This window comes from Musa acuminata, chromosome BXJ1-4 (assembly GCF_036884655.1).
Source record: "Musa acuminata AAA Group cultivar baxijiao chromosome BXJ1-4, Cavendish_Baxijiao_AAA, whole genome shotgun sequence".
Taxonomy (NCBI): Eukaryota; Viridiplantae; Streptophyta; class Magnoliopsida; order Zingiberales; family Musaceae; genus Musa; species Musa acuminata.
The window spans coordinates 19709225-19731377 of NC_088330.1; the positions used below are offsets into that span (position 1 = coordinate 19709225).

Genomic DNA, 22153 nt, shown 5'->3' on the forward strand with positions numbered 1-22153 from the left:
CTAAGTCAAAAATCAAGAATTCAAACCTTGGCAATAAGATTTTAGGCAGTCAAAAGTTTTGACTAATAAAAGAGAACCATGACTTCAACAGTGTTGCATTGAGGAAAGATGAATCGTCCACAAGTAAAACATGAGATGATGAACTGCTTAATTCTTTTGCCATCTCGACCCCAGAAATCAATGCTACAGCACTTTGCTGTATCTAAGTTGTACTATATCAAGAAGTTTAATTAGTTTGATGCAAACTAGTTAGTGTTTCTGTTAATTTTCTTTCTTCCTCTTCTCTGACTTCTGTTTTCTACTTAATCCTCACTGTGTTTATTCCTTGCATCTCTTTCGTTTTCTCTGCTGTTTTTTGATGTATTTATATTCATTTGGCCTCTAACAATTTGACAAGAATTTTTAATCTTCCATAAAAAAAATAATTAGTACAGAACTTCTTAGAGATATTATAGTGGTGTAATCATAGAAAATGTGAGTACCAAATTTTATGTATGGATGTTTAGGATCATAGGATTTTTATGACCAGTGTGCAGAATTGCACTAAGCCATAATCTTAATAGGACTTCAGGTTTATGGCCATCATTACATTGATGTAGTGGCAGACAAAACAAATGTGCCTGGGGCTCCATTACGCCCACTTACAATAAACTCCACTGAGAACACTGTATAATCCACTAAATGAATTTTACTGTGACATTAGAAAGGCACACATATTCCTTATCATCAACATTAACTTTGTCAAAACAGTGGCACTCAAACTTTATATAGTTTAAAAGCCACTTGCAGTTCTTCCTTTCTGGAAAAATAGCATTTCAGTGGCTGACCTAATGATACCACCACCTCCCCCTCTGTTCTAAATGATTCTTGAACCAGCTCCTTCCACTGCTAAAAATATGTCTTCAGTGACAATTTCTTCATGCCCACTGATCTCAGCTCTTGTAGGCTGCAGTGATCTCGCTGACCCCAAATAGATCTGTTTAAGCATCAATTGATAGTGTTTTAACAAAGCACTATCAATTGATGCTTGTAGTGGCCATTGCTTCTTTAATGAAAAGATAGCTTTTCAAGATCAAGAAAGGCCAAATAAGTGCTTTGTTTGAGTAAACTAGCAGAGCTGACTATCAGCTGCAATTTTGTGTTGCTTGAAACGAAGGTGCAGTGTCTTCTCTTGCTGATTTAGTTGTCACTGCAAACAGATTAAATATTGTTCATGATTTAGTCCTGTGTTTGAAAGCTTATGCAAGCAGTAAAACTATTTGATCAGTAGGCCCTTCAAGATTTTGCATTGAAGTTGGAAATTAGGTCTGGAGAAGGCCATCTTCAGGTCATGTCAGATACTTTGAAGCCATAACAATGGCTGCAATTATCCCAGTCTTACACAGCAAATCTTTGTGCTCATCAATAGGTAAGTCTTTTAACCAAGCTGATCCACTAGTGATCAGAAAGTACATGCAATTGTTACTCATAAAACTGTTTCTTTCTGCTGTAGTCGGAATTAGGATGCATATTATCTTCGTTGTTTGGTGTGCTAAGCACTTGTGTATTCAATTGATGTCTTACTAACAAGGATGTTTTAGTAAAGAAGCATCAATTGTCACAACAATTCAAAGTTGTCTCAAGTTTAGGTTGATACCTACTATTTGGCAATGTGACTGTTGTGGTTGCTTATCTGGTGGACCATAATGATAGCAAACCTTTGATTTTCCACCTCAAATTAAGCCATAGAGTATCATTATGTGATATAATCTCTTCACTTCAAGTCATTTTCACTAATATTCTCTTTTTAGTTCTGGTAAACTCCATCCACTCGTAGTTCCACTCAAGTCGATGCAGATATGGACACCAACATCAGGCATTATTTTGGTACAGTTATGTGACTTTGCACTCATTCTCACCCTAAAAAGAATACCCAACTTATGAAGTGATAAAATATAGTATGCTACATGATTGAATGGGTTGAGTCTCCAACTTAACTTTGCAATACACAAACCACATGAACAAGATTGCTCCACAGAGTATGTTGACCCCACAGTGTTGTAGACAGTCTCTAGTGGAACACTTTTTGTTTTTCTTATTGCTACCTGTTGCAATAATTCATAGGGCTGCTTTTGAACTGGATCACATACATTATCATGATTCATGAGCAACTTGGAGATGGTGGACTCTTGTTCTTCTTTTAGCCTATCATTGCTGTGGTAATTAGTTAAGAGGACCAAATTACAAATCCCACTAATTGAAGTGAGAGAAGTGGTGGTGTGTGACCTTTTGTTTCCACCTACAGTCTGATAACAAGGATAAGAACTGGCTACCAAAATGCACATGTAACTGAGTACTCTGTGCCTGTAAAATATATTGGAATATAAATTAAATTATATGGCTTTCAGTTAAGAAAAAAATTAGTGACACATAAACTAATTTTAAGGCAAAATCTCTTCTTTACATGTCAGAATTAATAGAGATTTTAAACCCAAGATTAAATCGATATTATCCCTGGAATGAACAAGAGATGACTATTTTTTTTTTTTTGTTGTTGTTAATAAGATTTTTTAGGTCTTTGTTTAGGAAGCCTAAAAAGTACCCAAAGGACATGCATACCCTTTGATGATGGTGATTATTGTAACTGTCCAATTGATTAAATAATAAATTTTGAGTTAAGAAAAAAAAAAAAAAAAGAACCATAACAAAATCTTTGGCTGGCTAGTCACAAGTTGAAGTTTATAAGTGAGCATGTTGGTGTGATCCCTTTGGTTTGTTGTAGCTTGATGAGATCCAGTTTTATACTAGTTATATCAAAATGTGACTGTAGAATGGGTGGGTCTCACAGCTTTCTCTTCAACTAATAATCATAATAATTAATTTATGCACATCAGTTTGCTCATTGACTCTGTGAACATTGTTTGCCCATTCCACAATAAAAGTCAAAGCAAGAAGCTTCCTAAAAATTGTAGTTTTGAATTGCCAGTCGCTTGATTGAACTTGTCAAAGTTAGGTTTTGAATCATTAATCCCAGATGACATACGCATGATGATGCAGTTTACCATATCCAATACCATTGACTTCTTATCAAGTCTTATTAGCAGGGCATTATTGATAGTTAGAATAAATTAAGCTGGTTTCCACTAACATCTCTTAGAATAAATTATTAGTGTTAACAGAGTTGGATTCAAGTTGGAATGCACCCATACGTCCAAACTCTGAATTCAACAAGAAACAAAACTAAAAATGTGTGGATTTCCATATTAAAAACATAGTATCGGTCTCTCTTTCGTTGCTTGTATCTCGATCATGATAAATCTAAGCCCAGTAAGTATGAAATTGCTAATGATCTTAAAACCTTAGGTCTTGGACGATTAAGTTATCGATCAAACCTTCCATCAATTGATTATGTATGTGTGAGACATAAAAAGAACTAAAAAACATTATTCGTCGATATAGAGAGACGATATTGTAGATGTGAAGGTCGAACCTCATGATCAAATATTCAATAATATATTCATTTATTTTTTAAACATTAAAAAAAAAATCAAAGGCTTATTAATAGAATAAAATTTATTTAGTATTATTTCAGCTTTTACATTATACTCATCCCCAACATAAATTGCTATTATAAATTACCATACATGAGAATAAGTGACGGTTGGTTGGCCGATCGAATCAGTCACTCGAACGAGTTCGGTCACGATTCGGGTTATAACAGTTGATGGTACCAAATGACACGGATAGCTAGAAGTCGTAGTCACGAGATTTTACTTACCAACAAACGAAGTCACATCGCCACCTCAACAAAGTATTGGAACGAAATCTAAAGAATTCACAATATAAGAATAAAGACCACAAAAATGTCATGCGATGAATAATCCTTCCTCATCGACTGTAGATATAGTTCGTCGCGTATATACATATCAATCTAGCCGTGGAGACGATGGAGCGGAGTCGTTGCACCTGCATGAGAAAGTCAACATTGAAGGGAGGAAAGTCGTCGCCACGTGTGATGCATGTGTTAATCACGTGACTTCGCGCAGCAAAGTCAATGACCGGTGGCACGCATGCAGCCAACCCTTTGGCACTCTGAATCAGACAGAACCCATAGATTCTTTGAGAAGTCAAACAATCTCCCCTTCTTCTACAAATTTTTCCTTTTTTTGGAGTGAAGTCTTTGATCTGAAAATGAGAAAGTCTTTTTGTTCTTTCAGCCAAAGCAATAGTCCACAGGCCACTCTCGGAATCAATCATGTTTATGTTGCTTCCCAACGAAGGTAAGAGTATAATATATGGATAATTATGTCATCTCATGTAGACTTTTTGCGAGGGGTAATATTTCTATTGATTTATTTTTATTTTTTGTCATTTATAATCTTATTTTAAAAATTATTAATATTTTTAAGATATTTCTCTATAAATAAACATAATATCCTTCATTTTATCACTTCATTTTAATACTTTTAATTCATTCTATATAATTTTTTTTATCATTTTTGTTCTTTTTCTAATCATCTAATGAAGATGATCAGACTAGGGTTTCACTCACTGGGATGATGATTGATTGATGATGGATAATATGATTATATAAAATAAAATAATTGAGAAGTATGATTGATGATTGAAAGATTATATTTAATTAAATTATATTTTATTTTATTTTATGATCAAGAGATTAACAATAGAAAAAGAGAAAAAAAAAAAAAAGAGAGAATTGTCAACCACAACATCCGACCAACCACAAGTCAACGTTGGGGCGAAGGAGGTGAGAAGAGATGTGGTATGAGCAGTCAACGTCGCCCACGCCGTCGGTGCGTCGGAGATTTTGACCTACTGGCGGCCCCACCTCGTGCCGGTGGGTTCCCACAGCCGCTCTCTCTCCCTCAGCTGCATTAGCCGCCGTAGATCTTTGGCAAACGACATCGACGACAGAGAGACGGGGACGAAGATTTCTCCCCTTGGCAGTATTAAATTCCGTGGCGTTCAGAAAAGAATACACGGGAAAGAAGACGAGAGAAAAAAGAGGGCAAGAGAGAGTGACCACCACAAAGAAAACAATACCATCTCTCTCTCTCTCTCTCTCTCTCGCTTTGGATGCTTCCCTCTCTCGGTCTGCTGTCCGATTTTGGAAAGCGTCGCTTCTCCACGGTGTCCCGGCTTCCTGCTTCAATTCTTCCTCTTCTTCCTGTTCTTGCGAGGCTGGAATCCCGAAAACCAGCAAAGAAGCGAAGGGTCCCTGGCATTCGTTGATGGGCGCTCCCAAAATTGGATTTTTAGCATGAAAAGACCCTCCTTTACCCCCTTCTCCCTGTTGATGACACGCAGGGGAGGTTTCCCGGCGCCGCTGTCGCTCCCGGCATGCTGCTTGTTGCTGTTCGCGTTGTTAATCCGGGCTCGACTGGCTTTCTCCCAGAACCAGACTTGCGATTCCAAGGATCTCAACGCGTTGCTTGGGCTGTCGAATGAGATCGATCTGGCGAAGATGGGATGGAGCCGAAATGGCTCTTCTTCCGGTTGCTGCGACTGGTTTGGTGTCTCCTGCGGCCCCCCGACCATCAACGGGAGGAGGGTGGTCGGTTTGGATCTCAGCAACAAGAGCTTGAAGGGCTCGATCTCTGATTCATTTGCCGGGTTGGATCAGCTGAGAAGACTCGACCTTTCCGTGAATTCTCTGCAAGGAGTAGTTCCTCCGCAGCTGCTCCGGTTACCTCTGTTGGAGTTTATCGATCTCAGCATGAACCAGCTTGAAGGGGAGATTCCGTCGAACTTGAGCCTTCCGGCGATCCGAGTGTTCAACATTTCTTACAACTATTTCACCGGCCACCACCCGATCTTTGCAGGCTTGAGCAATCTCACCTCCTTGGACCTCACTGCCAACGATTTCCATGGCCCTATCGATGCTGGTATCTGCAACTCCTCAGCCAAGATACAGGTTCTCCGCTTCGCAGGCAACATGTTCGACGGCAATCTCCCGAGAGGTCTCAAGAACTGCATCTCCCTCACCGAGCTCTCGCTCGGTATGAATGACCTCGATGGAGATTTTCCTGGTGACCTCTTCAACATGGCATCCTTGACGCACTTATTCCTCCAGGGGAACCGGTTCTCGGGCAATCTGATCACAAACATGAGCAATCTTTCGAACCTTGTCGAGATTGATCTCTCCCTGAATAGATTCTCGGGGTTTATCCCTGATGTTTTTGGTAGCCTTGCAAAGCTCGAAGCTTTTTCGGCTCAGTCCAATAAACTTGTTGGTAATCTTCCTTCTTCATTGTCGAACTTGTCATCGCTTAGGGTGCTGAATCTGAACAACAACTCGCTCAGCGGCGAGATCGATCTCAATTGCTCTGCCATGGCCAGATTAAGCACCCTTGATCTCGGTTCCAATTCATTTTCTGGCCCTATCCCTGGCATCCTTCCTCAATGTGTACAGCTTAAGACCTTAAATCTTGCTAGAAACAATCTTACCGGAGAAATTCCCACCAGCTTCAAGAGCTTCACTCAACTCTCTGATCTTTCTCTCACCGGTAACCATTTCTCTAACATATCAGCAGCTTTGCAAATTCTACAGCACTGCCCCAAACTCACTAGTCTGGTCTTGACGCGGAACTTCCGCAGTGGTGAAGTAATGCCAGCTGATGGAATTCGAGGATTCGAGAAGATGGAGTTGCTGGTCATTGCAAACTGTGCTCTTATGGGTACGATTCCATTGTGGCTGGCAAACTTGACCCAATTAACGGTATTGGACATCTCATGGAACCACTTATCTGGTACAATCCCTATATGGTTTGGGAATCTCGAGAACCTCTTCTACTTGGATCTATCAAACAATTCTCTCAGTGGGGAGGTTCCGAATAGCTTGACACAGATGAAGAGGCTTATGTCTGGGAGTAAGTCACTGCAAATTAGCTCGATCGAGAACTTCCCGTTCTTCATTAAGAGAAACTCGAGTGGGAAGGGCTTGCAGTATAATCAGGTTAGCAGGTTTCCCCCGTCGCTGATTCTGAGTAATAACATGCTTGTTGGGCATATTTTGCCAGGGTTTGGGAAACTTGTGGATCTCCATGTGTTGGACTTGAGTTGGAATCATCTTTCAGGGAACATACCAACAGAGCTCTCAGGCATGACAAGCTTAGAATGCTTGGAATTGTCACACAATAATCTCACAGGAACCATACCTGCCTCTCTAACCAATCTTAGTTTTTTGTCAAAGTTTGATGTGGCATATAACAATTTGGTTGGACAAGTCCCGACTGGAGGCCAGTTTTCGACCTTCTCGAGTTCTGATTTCGAAGGGAATCCTGGGCTCTGTGGCTTTCACTTGTCACCTTGCGGTTCCAAAGATCTTATACCATCAGGAGTCAGAAGAAGTAACAAAAATGCCATAGTGAGCATAACAGTTGGAATTGGACTCGGGGCAATTTTTCTTCTTGCTGTTGTCAGCTGGATTGTGTTAAAACATCATTCTGGACGGCACGAAGACCATGCAAGGGTGGTAGCACATGCAGATGAAGGCTCAGACGCAACTGGTTGCAGTCTAGTTCTTTTGTTTAACAAGGATGACAAGGAGCTAAGCATAGATGACATATTGAAGTCCACCAACAACTTTGATCAGGCTTATATCATCGGTTGTGGAGGATTCGGTCTCGTCTACAAGGCTACTCTGCCTGATGGACGCAAGGTAGCTATCAAGCGGCTTTCCGGTGATTTTTTTCAGATGGAGAGGGAGTTTCAAGCCGAGGTGGAAACTCTTTCCAGAGCTCAGCACAGGAATCTTGTTTTGCTGCAAGGATATTGCAAGTTTGGCAGCGATCGCCTGCTAATCTACTCGTACATGGAGAACGGGAGCTTGGACTACTGGCTTCATGAGAAACATGAAGGCAGCTCAATGCTAGAGCGGGGAAGAAGGCTGCGGATAGCTCTAGGGGCCGCTAGGGGATTGGCCTACTTGCACGAATCCTGTGAGCCACATATACTTCACCGTGACATCAAGTCGAGTAATATCCTCCTAGATGAAGATTTTGATGCTCATCTGGCCGATTTTGGACTTGCAAGACTAATTTTGCCTACTGAGACACATGTGACAACAGATTTAGTCGGAACTTTAGGTTACATTCCTCCCGAGTATGGACAATCTCCTGTCGCTACTTTTAAGGGTGATGTATACAGCTTTGGTGTTGTACTCTTGGAGCTACTCACCGGTAGGAGGCCTGTCGATATGTGCCAACCGAAAGGCTGCCGGGAAGTGGTGTCATTGGTGCTTCAGAAGAAGAAAGACAGAAGGGAGGCTGAAGTTTTCGATCGGTGTATGTTTGATTCGGATGGTGACAACAGCCAGACACTGAGGATGCTTGAAATTGCATGCCTATGTGTGAATGAATCCCCTAAACTGAGGCCATCAACCAATCAACTTGTTGCATGGCTCGAGGAGATCTGTCTTGCTGGCCAATTGCCAAAGTGAAACACCATTGCCATAAGAAAACTGAAGGTTTCTTAGTGTAGCATGGCAACTCTAGCAAGTGGCTTGGATTAATACCTGGTCGATAAACAATTAGATGTGTATATTCTACACAAAACCTCAATGCTCAGAGTTCCTCTCTTTTTTTTTTTTCTCTTTTTTTCTTTTTGGTTATTTTCTTTCTTCTACATGGAAATGAGGTCTCACCTCAAGTTACAGGATAAAATATGCAAAGCTTAAGTTGTATTATTAGAGATAAAACTTGTTTTGGCTTTTGCTTCACATGGATCAGTGTTGGTTTCCTCAGTAACTTAGGAAAGGACTTGTGGTGGTATGTTGATTTTTCTATGTGATACACAGAGTATGTTTCTTCTACTATTAATTCCTGACATGATTATATCATGTTTCTATATACATAAGCTTCTCACCTTTTTTTCTTTTTTCATTTTTTTTCGACTCCACTGAGATTCTATCGACTTTCCAAAAAATATAGAATTCTGAAACAAAAGATTGAATTTGATTCTATATAATATATCTTCAATCTCATTGAAAGAGTAAAATTACATATTAATCCATCACTAGTGAAGTGAGCTGAGATGAAAATTAATGGTCTAGCAAAATATGAAAGCTCCTGTAAGCATGACAAATTTTGTTCTTGGATCAGCATCAGATTCAATATCAAGAGTTGAATTCCTTCAGCTCAATCCCAATTTTCGAAGCAATACGTAACAGCTTGGTGATTTAGATTGTTCAAAATGTTCTTCTTGATTTGCCTGAGGTTTGCGCTTTCTCCTCTCTCCTCACCTGTGCTTTGCTGGTGGTGTTGTGGGCACAAATGTTCCTATCAGGAGGCTGACTTTCAGTATTTATTTGATCCATTTGGAGATTCATTTTTATTTATTAGTATTTTATAAACAATTTTTACGATCCAATCTAATGGGATAACTATATGTTAATTTTGTAATTGATCCAAAATGTTTTAAGAGTGATTCCTTTCGGGTCTCTTATTATATTGTAATATTAAATCGATTATAATATCAATTATCATCACTTGATCGAATGAAATAAATTGACCTATTAATTTCGTTAAGTCTAATTTATTGATTAAAATACAAAGTTAATAATATATTATATATTAGTTTTGATCAACACCTTCTCATGGTGATACCGATGTGATATAGTAGAATGGAGAGGGTGTAATAGAATAGAATTCGAAAGAAAACTGATAGTACAGTTTGTCAAATAAAAAAGGAACAAACTAACAAACTCTTTTAATGCCGAAAGTACAACTGCTAACCAATTCCTTTAATGCATTTCTTAATCACGAAGAAAAGCACCTTGAAATAGCTTTACATTTGTACAAAAAATATAGAAGATTATGAGGTAATATTGTTAACTGAAAAAAATACCATATCAGTAAATTAAACACTCCCTTGTCTCAGACCAGTTTGTTTTCCACGCAACCATTGGAGGGTTAAGTTAGACTACTCAATCTATAAACCTGTAGACCAACCACCAAAAAAAAAAAAAAAAAGTCAACGCCTGTTCTTTTCTGCGACCTGTTCAATTTCCCTCGCATCTTTTTGACTGCAAAAAAGTCAACGCCTGTTCTTTTGTGCGACCTGTTCAATACCCCTCGCATCTTTTTGACTGCAAAATAGTCGTGCAAATTGCTACATTCTGGAGAACCATTTCAACATTCCAATATCAGTAACAGGCATTTTTAATGTCGAAAGTTGCATGCATTACAATCTACATTGTCACTATCACCATTTTGCCAACATACAACTAAGGAACCATTTGGGCTCAATTACTTGGAGCCGATTAGCGTAAACATTAACCTCAACAGTTGAACCGTAAGCTGCAAACATAAGAGGCCACCTGGGACTTGAAGGTTCAACAAGAGAACATGCCTCGCTTGACACCGTCCTTTAGTGCCCGAAGAGGTTTAACGGCTGCACTACCAGCAACCCTTGTACTGCTTGGTCCTCCGGCAGGAACTCCACCCCCAGCTGGTCCACTTGCCACAGAACCACTGTCTGATGTCTCAGGTTCCATGTAAAACTGGGCACGGAAAGCAGTCAGATAAGCATAATATGCAGGCGGCACTGTTCGAAAAACCATAGGATAAGTTCAGCAATAAAACCATTCCCATTGCAAAGTGAAAAATCCGAGGTTGGGAAGCAGAGGTACCAATAGATATGGCACATCTCGCATAGCTGCAATGCAACCATAAGTTAGATAGATAGATAGATACCAGCACAGAAGGGGATGAACTTAAGGGTAGGATATTACATGTAACAAAGGTTGTTTGTCAAAGTTTGAAGCTGATCAGCGGTGACTTTGTTATCGTCCCAGAGTGCATGGTAATGTGCAGGTCAGCTTGTACCCTTCATGGCCAATAAATAAAACAAGGTCAGTTCTTGTCTCCTTCAGATTTGCCAATACATAAAAGAACTTGTAGATAACAACGATACACAGTGAGTAGATGGGGTTAATCAGATCCCAACATGGCTACACAGGTAAAAGTCAGGATGACAGATCATAGAATCCACTACAGTTCCTAAAAAATTCCAATGGCAGATCACCATGTCAAAGTCATTTTTCAAGATTCTAGTAAATCCAACAGGCAGACACCAATATTTTTAAGTGATCAAAGAGACTAACCAGGCAAAATGTTCCCAATTCTATCAACTGAGCAGCAATCACTATGATTATTAGCAAACAGCCTAATACGATGACGTTTTTGGACAACCACAAAAGTCACTGGTGGTTGATAATTTTGTTCTACAGAAGCACATGCCTAATCCAGAAAAAGAAAAAAGTTGGAGAATAGCAGCACTGGAAAAACAAATAGTATAGTGGTGACAAGCTATCATACTTTTTTGATCAAGCTCATAAAAGCAACACTTGATAAAATTGCCCTTCGCTTACTCCATCCCTGCAGAGAGGAGACCATATGTGAATCTGTATGACAGATGAAGTACTAAGATGCAAGTAAATTTCTGAATTGTATACCTGCAGAATATAATTCGCTGAGGCTTTTGCCCAGTAGCTATTTCAAAGGAAATAAGAAGCTCCCTAAAAATCCCATACGTAACAGATTATTTCCTTAGCATGGAAACAAGTGCAGGAAACAAAATATACTAATACTCAAAGAAGAACTGGTTATGCATAATGAGTTATTCATACTTGATCATGCCTCCAGTAACTGTTCCATGCTGAGGATCTTGCCACTCTCTAAACAGATCTTGAATCAATTCTCAGCGATGGGCCTGACCACAAACCAACCATGCATATTTTGTCACCTCTGGCCAATCTTGGGAGGCGACAACCTGAAGAACAACTGAGAGCAAGGTAAGCATCGAAATCCAAAGAAAAAAACATGGTAAGAAAATAGCTATGTAAAGGAAGAAAATCTGACAGCTGCAATAGAAGGGCTGGAGTCCTCTCCATGATGAGGATGTGTAACATCAGCACCAAATATTATAATAGTATGTCTAACAAGAGGTATGCGCTTTGACAATGCATCCATAAGAACTGTGTTGCTACCTCCAACCTATCCATCAAAATACTCTTCATGATTACAGGATAAAAATGAACAAATATTATGCATCTAAACCCACCTTTACATTTATCTTGCGAGCAACATTAGCAAGGTACTGTTTGCTCATCCTGAAAACATGTTTAGTCAAACAACACTGAAACTAAATCAAGATCTGTCTCACATATCCCTTTTACATTACCTGTCATTACAATAACAGTAAAGATAAGAACATTAAGTGAACGAGGCACCAGGGAGATTTTGAAAACCCATGGATTAGGCCATTTGTTGTTAAGTGGAAAACCATATTAAACTGTATATGATGAATGACAGGAAGCTACCATCTGGAGAACCATTATTATCAGGCAATATTATAATAAGCAAATCAAGTTGTCAGTCCTGAGATTGCAGCATGCCCATTGCATCATGATGGTGTACTTTCAATGCTCTTTCCACTTTGTTAAGCCGAGCTCTTAATGGAGGAAGGATAGGTTCTAGAGCAAATTCATGCAAAAATTTAGCCAACAGGACTGATCTGTAGCATCTTATTTTGGTATCATATGCACAGCATTTAAATCGAATTAAAACAGAAGACATGTATTAATAAGAACATACTGTTCCAGATATCTGGCACATCTGAGCAAGCTTATGACAAAAGTCACAAGCAACACCTTCTGGAACATTTCGTTCAAAATTGATACACGTCCAACTGTTACACTCACCCACCATTCACCACTTTCTGAAATACATAGAGAATTGTAGAATTACAAAAAAGATGATATCAGAGAAAAAGTAAGGCCTGTTAATTTTTCTGCATGAAAATTTAAAGACTGGTGCAACATATATTTCTAAATTCTAACAAAACAATAACGTCCCAAAGGCCAAAAAGATACCAGATGAGTATGTCACTTAACATGCACATGAGCATATAACTAAACCAACACAGAAAATGTCGAGGTAATGTTCAACACAAAGAAGAATATCTCACACCACCCTTATCAGTCCTATTTCAGTTGTTTGAGCTTACACAAGCCTCAAAGAAACATCCAATGATAGACCCTAAGGAAGAGAAGAAAAAATAATATAAGGTTTGTCACAGAAACAGCAGATTGACTGAACAAGCACTGTGCTGCAGGACAGTCAAAGACCAGAGTTCCATTCTTTCTGTTGATTTGGCAAGTGTCATGCTTCCTTGAGTATGTCAATCACTTGTAATATCGTGAATCTGACTTTAGATAGTCAAATTATGAAATAACATATTGTTCAAATTATTTAATGCCTCACTACACATAGACCAACCAATTGATGAGATATTGTGTCTCAGACAAGGCCAAAAGTAATGTTACTTTAATACATCTGAAGACAGGTTCAAGAGTCAAGTAGCAAGTCTCAGGATACATAGAACAGGACACCATTGACATCAATTCTCCTTGCCAAGACAGAACTTACTTTGTTTAATCCCGACATACATTATTAACATACAGCAACCAATTAGCTCCACAGTAAGTCAAGAGAAACTCACTCCCACACATCATAATACAATGACAAAGTCCATTTGCAAATGGTAGATTAATCAGGAAGCTGTGGTATTTCTTACATCCTTTTGGGGAAACCAATACATGAAAGACACTAGGCACCTTAAAATAACCATTAAATAAGCTGACAACATGAAAAGAACCACAGAACCAAGGACACATCCAAAGCACAACCCAAAGAATTTATTGTAACATAGAATCAGAACTGCATTTGACCATGGCAGTACAAAATAAAATGATTCTATCAACAACTAATAAAGACTGACCTTTAACTTCTTAGGGGAAGATAGTTAAGTAGAAAATCATATGTTTTAGGCACTGTGATTCTAAGTGATCCACCTTTTGATAGAGAAGTACAGGACTAAAGCATCTGAGGAAGGCAGCCATAAATCACCAGTACTATAGTCTTAACTGTTGGAGGAACTAGTGAAGTAGGAACCATATGCCTATTTAGGCACTACAATTCTAAGTGATATACCTCTGGATGCATATGATAGAGAGGAAAAACATGATTAAAGCATCTGAGAAGGACAGATATAAGTCACCAACATCAAATCTACTAAATTCTTTTACTGTTGGGATAGCAATTCTTTTTTCGTTTTTAACCACAAGAGAGTGAGGGATATCAAGGTTGCAGCTTGGGCTTAGCTTTAAGGATATGTAACTAATGGCTCGCATAAAACCCAGAGATCCACAAGTATATGGTGGGGTTTAACCTCTGGCTGGTAATGTGTCAAATCTTTCAAAGCATATGTTTTTGTAGAATACAAAATAGTGCGTGTGTGCCATGCATGCCATGCATGCAAAAGAAAGTCTTATTGCCAAGGCCAGAAGTATATTTTAGTATCATCAATAAATGCAAGCACATAAGGTATATAAATGAATCAATTAGTATAAATATGCAGGTTTAACAACATAAAAGGCATCGGATGCAGTCCGATGCCAATACCTTATTCATCATATTCCACTGGCCAACTCTTGGCGAGCAAACTTTCTCTCTACCAGTGTCATGGTACTTTAGCTGCACAACCAAAAAGATGAAATTGATCACATTGAATTTTAGCCTGATAGAAACAAAAAGATGCAATACATCATTACGATAGAAAAAGGTAAAGATAATGATAATATGAAATGTATTTGTGATATCCATTTACCCTAGGTGCACGCAAAACACGAGCCTCAACTGATGCAAATTTGTCACAGATCTTGATGCCAAATTCTTCAGCATAAGGATCTTCATGGTAGGCATTCCGACGAACTGTCTGTAGAAACATGGCATGTGAAAAGTTACAAATACACAAAATAGTTATGTCAATTCTAGTCATTAGAATTATGTACAAATGTGCTTTGAACCCCTTTGAGCTTGAAGGCCCTCAACATATAGCAGGGTCATTTAATGCCAGCACTGGTCTTTTGGTTATTTAAAGGGTCCAATTAGCAGAGCTTAAAACAGAATTTCACAGCAAAATTTTAAATAACGATGTAAAACCAATTAATTGCTAGGCCCTCAATGCTCACAATCTTGTTTAATTTTATATCCTTATGTCAATTGTCAGCTCTGGGTCTGATATATTGACCTGCAGACAGAGATCATCTCAGATGAAACAGATGATGCCTAAACAAAATAGTTGGGAACTCAAATCCAGGGATCAAGAAAATATTCTGAATGAGGATTCATGCTTTTAGTTCCAAAGCACCTAGAAATCCCAAACCAAACAAAATGAGAAGTTGTGGCAAAGATACCCAACCCTATTCATATAATTGTTAACCTTCTTTTAGGATGCTTGTGGGGACACATAATATATTGCTTTCTGCAATTGGACTTCACTTATTCCTCTTCTATTTGATGGGATGATGAGAATACCAATCCATGTTCCCCTTTATACCTAAATCAAACATGCCTTGACAGTAAGTGCAAGCAGATTCAATAAATTTTTGGATAACCACTCTGCAAGTTCACACCAGCCACTTCAACTCAGTCCAACCAAATAGCTGTAAAGGCTCAGTGAAAGACAATAACTTTTAAACAGTTGGAAGACCAAATTAGAAGTATCTTCAAGAATACTGCCCTACTCCCCAATCTAAATGTGTTCCTATCTAATAAAATTAACCAGCTCATTCAGCACGTTACTGCCTCAGTGGCCAACACTAAGCATCAAACTTAGTTTCAAAGCCAAATCAAGACAGTAGGACAAGGATCTGAAAGGAGAAAGAAGAAAAAAAAATGGGATATGCAAGAATAAGTTGTCCTCTAATACATCAAGCCATAATTCCTTTGCATATTGATAAAAATGTATGAAGACTGAAGAACCCAAACCAGTGAGGAAACACGCTTATCATGTTGCATGAATAGCTTGAAATTGAGTTCCAAGTCAAGAATTATCATTGACATTGATGACAAACTTTCATAATTTAAGTCACTATGGCACTAAAATGTGATGTTGAATGACAAGGAAAAGACTACTATGTGGATAAAATCAACTTATTACTTTCCAAAATAATACCTCTACAATATCAAGCGCCCGATCATGAGGATGTTGGCATGAAACTTCTAAAAGAGCAGTAATTTGTTTCTCATTCAACTTCTTAGAATATCTCTGCCCCTTGACAATCTTACAAACCAGCAGACGATTGAAAAAAATGTTGATATACATTTTCTGAACATTTAATCTAAAGCTTTATATGCACAACAATAAACTTTAAAATGTGGATCAAATGTATGATGCACTAAACAGAAAAAATTAAAATACTGATATAACACACATAATTTGGGCTCTGTTGGTTTCCAACTTGCAAGCAAAGCCAACTAGTGTGTTTCAAGACATGGATTGTAAAACCGTGTCTCTTGAAAATATTGCACAACGAACTTCATTGTACCTCTTTCATCAACTGGGAAACTGTTGATCCCAAGTTTCAGGACACAAATGATGTATACGAATCATTTTAGCAATCGACAGAAGGATGACACTTTCAAGATATTCAAACATTCTATATAATAAAAAGGGTTTAAAAGTGAAATAGCTTGCCTCCCACTAAGAGATGGCCATTTTACAACAAAAGTATATTATAAAATTGCAAAAAGGCATTTCAGTTGGTCTAGCAGAAAACATTTCCATGCTTGAACCATCATCCTCGTCATTAAGGGTGATTTGAAACTCTTTAGAGGTAAATGGGAGTGGTCCGGCTGTACAGTGACTCTTCCTGCCATCATAGACTGGAAGGCATCCGCCTAAGTAAGATTCCCTATGAAGCTTAACTAGCTTTTGCATCACAGCATGATTCACACTGTGTGATGTAACTTCTGGCATAATTGAGACCTGATAATACGTAATTACAAAACAATTATAGGTCAATCCTGAGGTATGTAAAGAAAAGAATGTTTATTAAAGCAGCAGTTAAGGTGGGAGAAGAAACTCACATCATACTGGTGAAGGTCTTCGGTGGATATTTCAGCAGAAAAAAATGATTAGCCTTTACCACACATCTGGTACCAAAAGGTACCTTCCCCAGGGCAGACTGGAAATCTCGTAGACTCGTCGAAAGATGCTGATGGAACCACGGGCTGCATTATTTGACTAGATGAAGCTTCACCTTGAACAGAGTGCTGTTCAAATTTCTTGGCAAACTCGATGGCAGAGATCTCTGGCTGCCACGAGGAACTTGCCTGCCATGGGGTTGTTTGGGTGGCTTGCAAAGGAGCTTGTGTTGCTTGGTGCAGCTCGGGAGTCAATGGCCTTGATGTACCTGCAGCTGAGGGATCAATTACATGTCCCCCAGACATACCATGTCCACCCCAGCATCCACCAAACTGTTGCTGAGGTGGCATTTCACCTCTGGGTCAAAGCCCACCATGGCCTTGGTAGTGGGATGGCACGCCTGGTTGCTGTGCATCATGAGGTTGCAGTCAGCTCCCTCGGCATTGGTAATATCCCCCACCACCTCAACCACTTTGATGAGGCTGCCGAGGACCAGATGGAGCCCAAACCCTTCCTGCACCACCTTCCTGTAGCTGTGGAGCAGGACCTCTCTCTGATGGCCGCTGAAGCCCAGCTCGCACACTGGTGCCACTTTCCTCTTGATATAAAAAGCTCTTTGCTGCACCAGAAGCTTCAGCTCTGTGTTTGGTCACCATGTCCAACTGCATAAGAACGCCAGCTTTGGATAAAACAATGATGACAGAAAAAAAATCCAGCAACCAAGATAGTACAAAAATATACATTCAAGCAGAAAATTTTGTAACCAGCAAGGCCCTATTTTATTGATCAAGCACCTTTGCTAGTTATCCTAGCTTATGACTTTAGAAGAATAACAAAACGTCTGTTCTATTTGTCTCGTCCTTGACGATAAAATACTTACTTGGATGAGTCTATTTATAATAGAGGAAATGCCATAATTGGCATATGCAAAAAGGAAATATTTCTTCCCAAGGCTCCATTAGCATTGATTTTGTTACTATTATGGTAAATCAGTGTGTCAATATATCAATCTTGAACATATTTTTATTTGATACACCCAACAGTAGTACTTGGATTTCATCTACATTTTCTTAAAAGATCATTCATTCATCTCATTCTTTCCCATCGACCACTATAACTGAAATGACATGACTGATCAATTCCCAAAAGAACATTCATTCATCTCTTTGTTCCGTCTGTCATTACGATTGAAATGACACAATCAATCAAGACGAAAGAAGGACCGGTGATGGTATTTGGAAAGTCAATCGATTAATTGCAAACAACGAGTACCGTACGGAGGTATACAGAATTACAGAGAACAACAATATAAGGCAATTTCTAAGATGAAATTACAAGGACACACAGAGCACAGAATCAAAAGGGGGCTACTGTATCTTTTAATTTGAATATCATTCATAGAATTGAACACATTGGGTACACTGAACACATTGGCGTCTGGTTCTTTTGTTCGAGTCTTTTGACCAAACCTAGTAGCATGGTTACTCGAAATCAATATGTATTAGATATTAAAACTTGGACGGCCCACTAAATCTTCAAAATTACAAAACCTGAGGGCATGAATTAGGATCATGTAAGATGATTTTATCTACTATGATAAAACATTATAGCAGCAAAATGTGAACGATGGACCGTTCGTAAACCATGATTTGTGCAATTTATCAGAGCATCATCAAATCAACTCAATATTAACGAAGCCATCTAACCAAGTCGAGCTGTCAAATGTTCTCAGGCATGTGCAACACACCCTACGCATAAGAACAAAAATTGAAGAAGTGACAATATGACACTGGAAGATCGAAACTTCAAACCGATTCTACATCCTAGAGGAAGTAAACAAAGCATCAATTTATAGAAAAAGAGACTTGACTGTATAATAAGGATTTAAGGTATAGGAAACCCCGCAAAAGTGGCAAGAGACAAAAATGATCCGATGATTAAACTACTACAGTTTCCTAACCGGACCAAAAACCATAAAGCAAAAAGGGGGAAAGGAGAGCTCACTGCACAACAATTTACAACAAGAAAGCCCAAAACCATATGAAAGGGCAAATATAGTAAGATCCACAAGAAACGACAAAATCTATGAACAAACAACACCCTACTATCTGTAACCCGTTAGCACCCGGATCGCAGAGCTATACTTTGTGAAGCTAAATCACAGCATCTTCATCCCAAGATGCCTGCTTGCATCTCGACAACAACCGAACCCTAACGCGTAGACCACAGAGCAACGAAAATTACGTGAACCCAAATGAGAAGGAACCGGACAACGAAGGATTCACATGAACTAAATATCTACTTCTTTAGTGCCCCAAGCATGCGGGATGCTAGAAAAAGGGCCGATAAAGAACGAAATCGAGCTGATCTTTTTAAGGATCGAAGAAGAAAACTGCGCAAGAGCAAGGAAATCGCTTTACCGTTGCCGAGAAACCAGCCGATGGCCGCTGGAAACCACCTCCCGCCCTTCTCTTCGCTTTACTTTTCCACAAAAGAGTAAAGAGAGAGGGAGTCGTCCCGAACCGAGAAAACAGATACAGCCCGCACCACGATACACGAGGCTTTGCACGTGGGTCCCGCCTCCTTTATAAATGCTCGCAATGATGGGACCCACGAGTCCTCGCAATAACTGTACGCTGTCACGGTCTAGATGTTTCATAAGGTTGCAGGTGAGGCCCACCAGAAGACGGTACCGACGTGGCAGGATTCGACAAAAGCTCCCACGGAAAAAGCTAAATTCTTTTCACACCCAGAAATAGGCACAGAAAGAACGCCAAGACGATCCAGACCGTCAATCTTAACCACTGGCTATGATTGCTTCCACGTTAACTCAAATAATAATGAACTATTTTTGCAGAAAACAAAAAGGAAAATTAGACACTTGTGGGGCCCTTGTTCCGGGGACGCATGAGCCCACAGAATATCTATTCGGGACCACCTGTTGAACCAATCACAAGTGCGGTACATCGAAAACAAGCCGCCTTTGTCGTCCATTTGTATTTAATGGAATGCTTTATTCCACATTTTAGGTTAAGCTGATTCAGCATGAAATATTTATGCTGTCAGCGTACAATGGGTGACCTGAGCCCTGACAGTTGCTGCCACTTTTCAGGGTAAATAGGCTAGTAGTATCGAGCACGGAGAAACTTGATAAATTCCTCTCCGTTCCTTTAATTAAAAAGATAAACTTGATAAGACGATAAATTATTAAGGTAAAGAATTTATGATGGATTTATTAAGGTTGAGAGCAAATAGAAGATACGATGATTTCAGATTAAAAAAAAAAAAACAATAAAAAAATCTACTTGATGACTGTCTAGTAAGCTTTAGGATGAGTTACAAATCAGGAATTTGTGGTAAATATCAAAAAAACACATTAGTTTAACTAAAAACCCTTTAAAAGCTCAATCAGATGAAAATTTTAGAAAAGAAAATATACCTTCTATATAGCATGGTATTGCAATTTTTTTCAATAACCATCAAGAGTTCAACAACCGTGTTTTCTATTCCCTGTATAAATATTAAAAAAATATAAATCTGTATCAAAAGCTGATGGGTGATTAAAAAATTTTATTATGGTGGATGTGGATGATATCAGATCATATCTTTCCACGTATTCAAAGTCAATAGATAAACATCATTTTATTCATAATTTATAAATATTTATTATAATTTATTTATTTATCAAATCATAAGTAAAAAAGTAAATATAGTGATGTTAACTTGATGAATCATCTAAATGACTCTACCTAGCGGTAGAGGAAGATCTATTCTTCACTAGAATCTGATTTAATATTAGTGGAAAGCTGCTCTAAAAATTAAAAACAAAAAAAATTTAACAACGCTTAGTAGGAATCCTAAAAGTTAACTCAAAATGAATACATAATCAAAAATTAATCATCTCATTGGTATATATCAAATACCTGAATGAGTACTCTCCCAACAGTAGATAGAGAGGTTTTATCCTAAGGGATAAGTTTGTATTCTCCCAATAGCATATAGAAGTAAACTCATATCACACTTCCAATAGCAAATGGAGTGGTATCCTTTACAGTGAATAGCGAAGGAGCACTCCTCTTAACAACGGATAGAGGAACCATCCAGCCGCCATATCTGATGGCCCGCTAATCCCCGAAGGAAATCACCCTATCTGCCTTCGGCAAAGTAATAACAGTATCTCATACTTGTCATGTCTATGTCGAGTTGAAATAACACATCAAAAATATCTCTTTTAAACATCATTCATGTCAAATACTACTAATTAGCACTCGATTGAATTGAACCCTAGTTCAATTGATCACATTAAACTCGATTTAACTAGAACCTAGTTGAACCGATCTCTAAACTTCATTTAACTAGTCTAGAACTAGACTAGACTAGTATAATTTGGACTATATTATATTCAAGTAAAATTGACTTAAATAAGTCAATCCATTAGGAATCACCCTGAATCGATCTAGACTAATCAAGTCTAGTTTAGTTCAATTAATGTTTAGGCTCAAATCAACAATAATATTGGGCTAAGTAGGGCTAGCCTAGGTCATATGCACTACACATGATTGAGTATGCATTATACCAGGCTAGCCCAGCCATGACCCATGGATTGGCCATGTGTGCCACATGTGTTTGCCCATGTTAGGCTGGACTAGGTTAGCCTATGGGCTAGGGCCTGACCTGCGAGTTGGGCCTAGTCTACTGACTGAACTTAGTAATGAGTTGTGGCTTGACCTATGGGTTGGGCTTGGTTTGCGGGTTGTTCCAACCCTATTCCTATCCAATTTCATCAATATTGAATTATGACAATATATATTCATTAACAATAATATATTAAAATATAACAATAGATTAAATAATAAGATTGAAAGATAAACTTCAATATAAGGAAATGATATTCTTAATTTAATATGAATTAGAAATTATATTTTCAATACTTGTGACATGAATAATTTCAACATGATATAATCAAACAATAAAATTCTAAATTTTAAAAGAGATAAAAAATTTTAGATAATATATTATAATCTAACAATAAAAATTTTAATAATTAAAGGATTAGAAATTTTTTTTTGAACTACTCATAATATATTTTAATCCAAATAAGATTAAAAAGTAAACTACAACAAGAAATTCCTAATTCAAATATGAAAAATCAAATATCATA

The 22153-nt window shown here is 38.3% G+C and overlaps 1 protein-coding gene and 1 pseudogene across 1 annotated transcript; one reads left to right on the forward strand and one right to left on the reverse strand.

The window, feature by feature from the left end:
* The first annotated feature begins 4987 nt into the window (after positions 1-4987).
* Positions 4988-8719, forward strand: LOC135650054 (phytosulfokine receptor 1-like). The gene has a single exon (XM_065169146.1). The coding sequence runs from the start codon at positions 5261-5263 to the stop codon at positions 8438-8440; it is 3180 nt and encodes a 1059-aa protein (XP_065025218.1). The 5' UTR covers positions 4988-5260; the 3' UTR covers positions 8441-8719.
* Positions 8720-10144: 1425 nt separating this feature from the next.
* Positions 10145-19537, reverse strand: LOC135672097 (protein argonaute 1B-like; annotated as a pseudogene).
* Positions 19538-22153: the final 2616 nt, after the last annotated feature.

Bases quoted from the DNA above. Each gene is read 5' to 3' on its own strand.
- LOC135650054 (XM_065169146.1), top strand. From the start codon at position 5,261: ATGAAAAGACCCTCCTTTACCCCCTTCTCCCTGTTGATGACACGCAGG.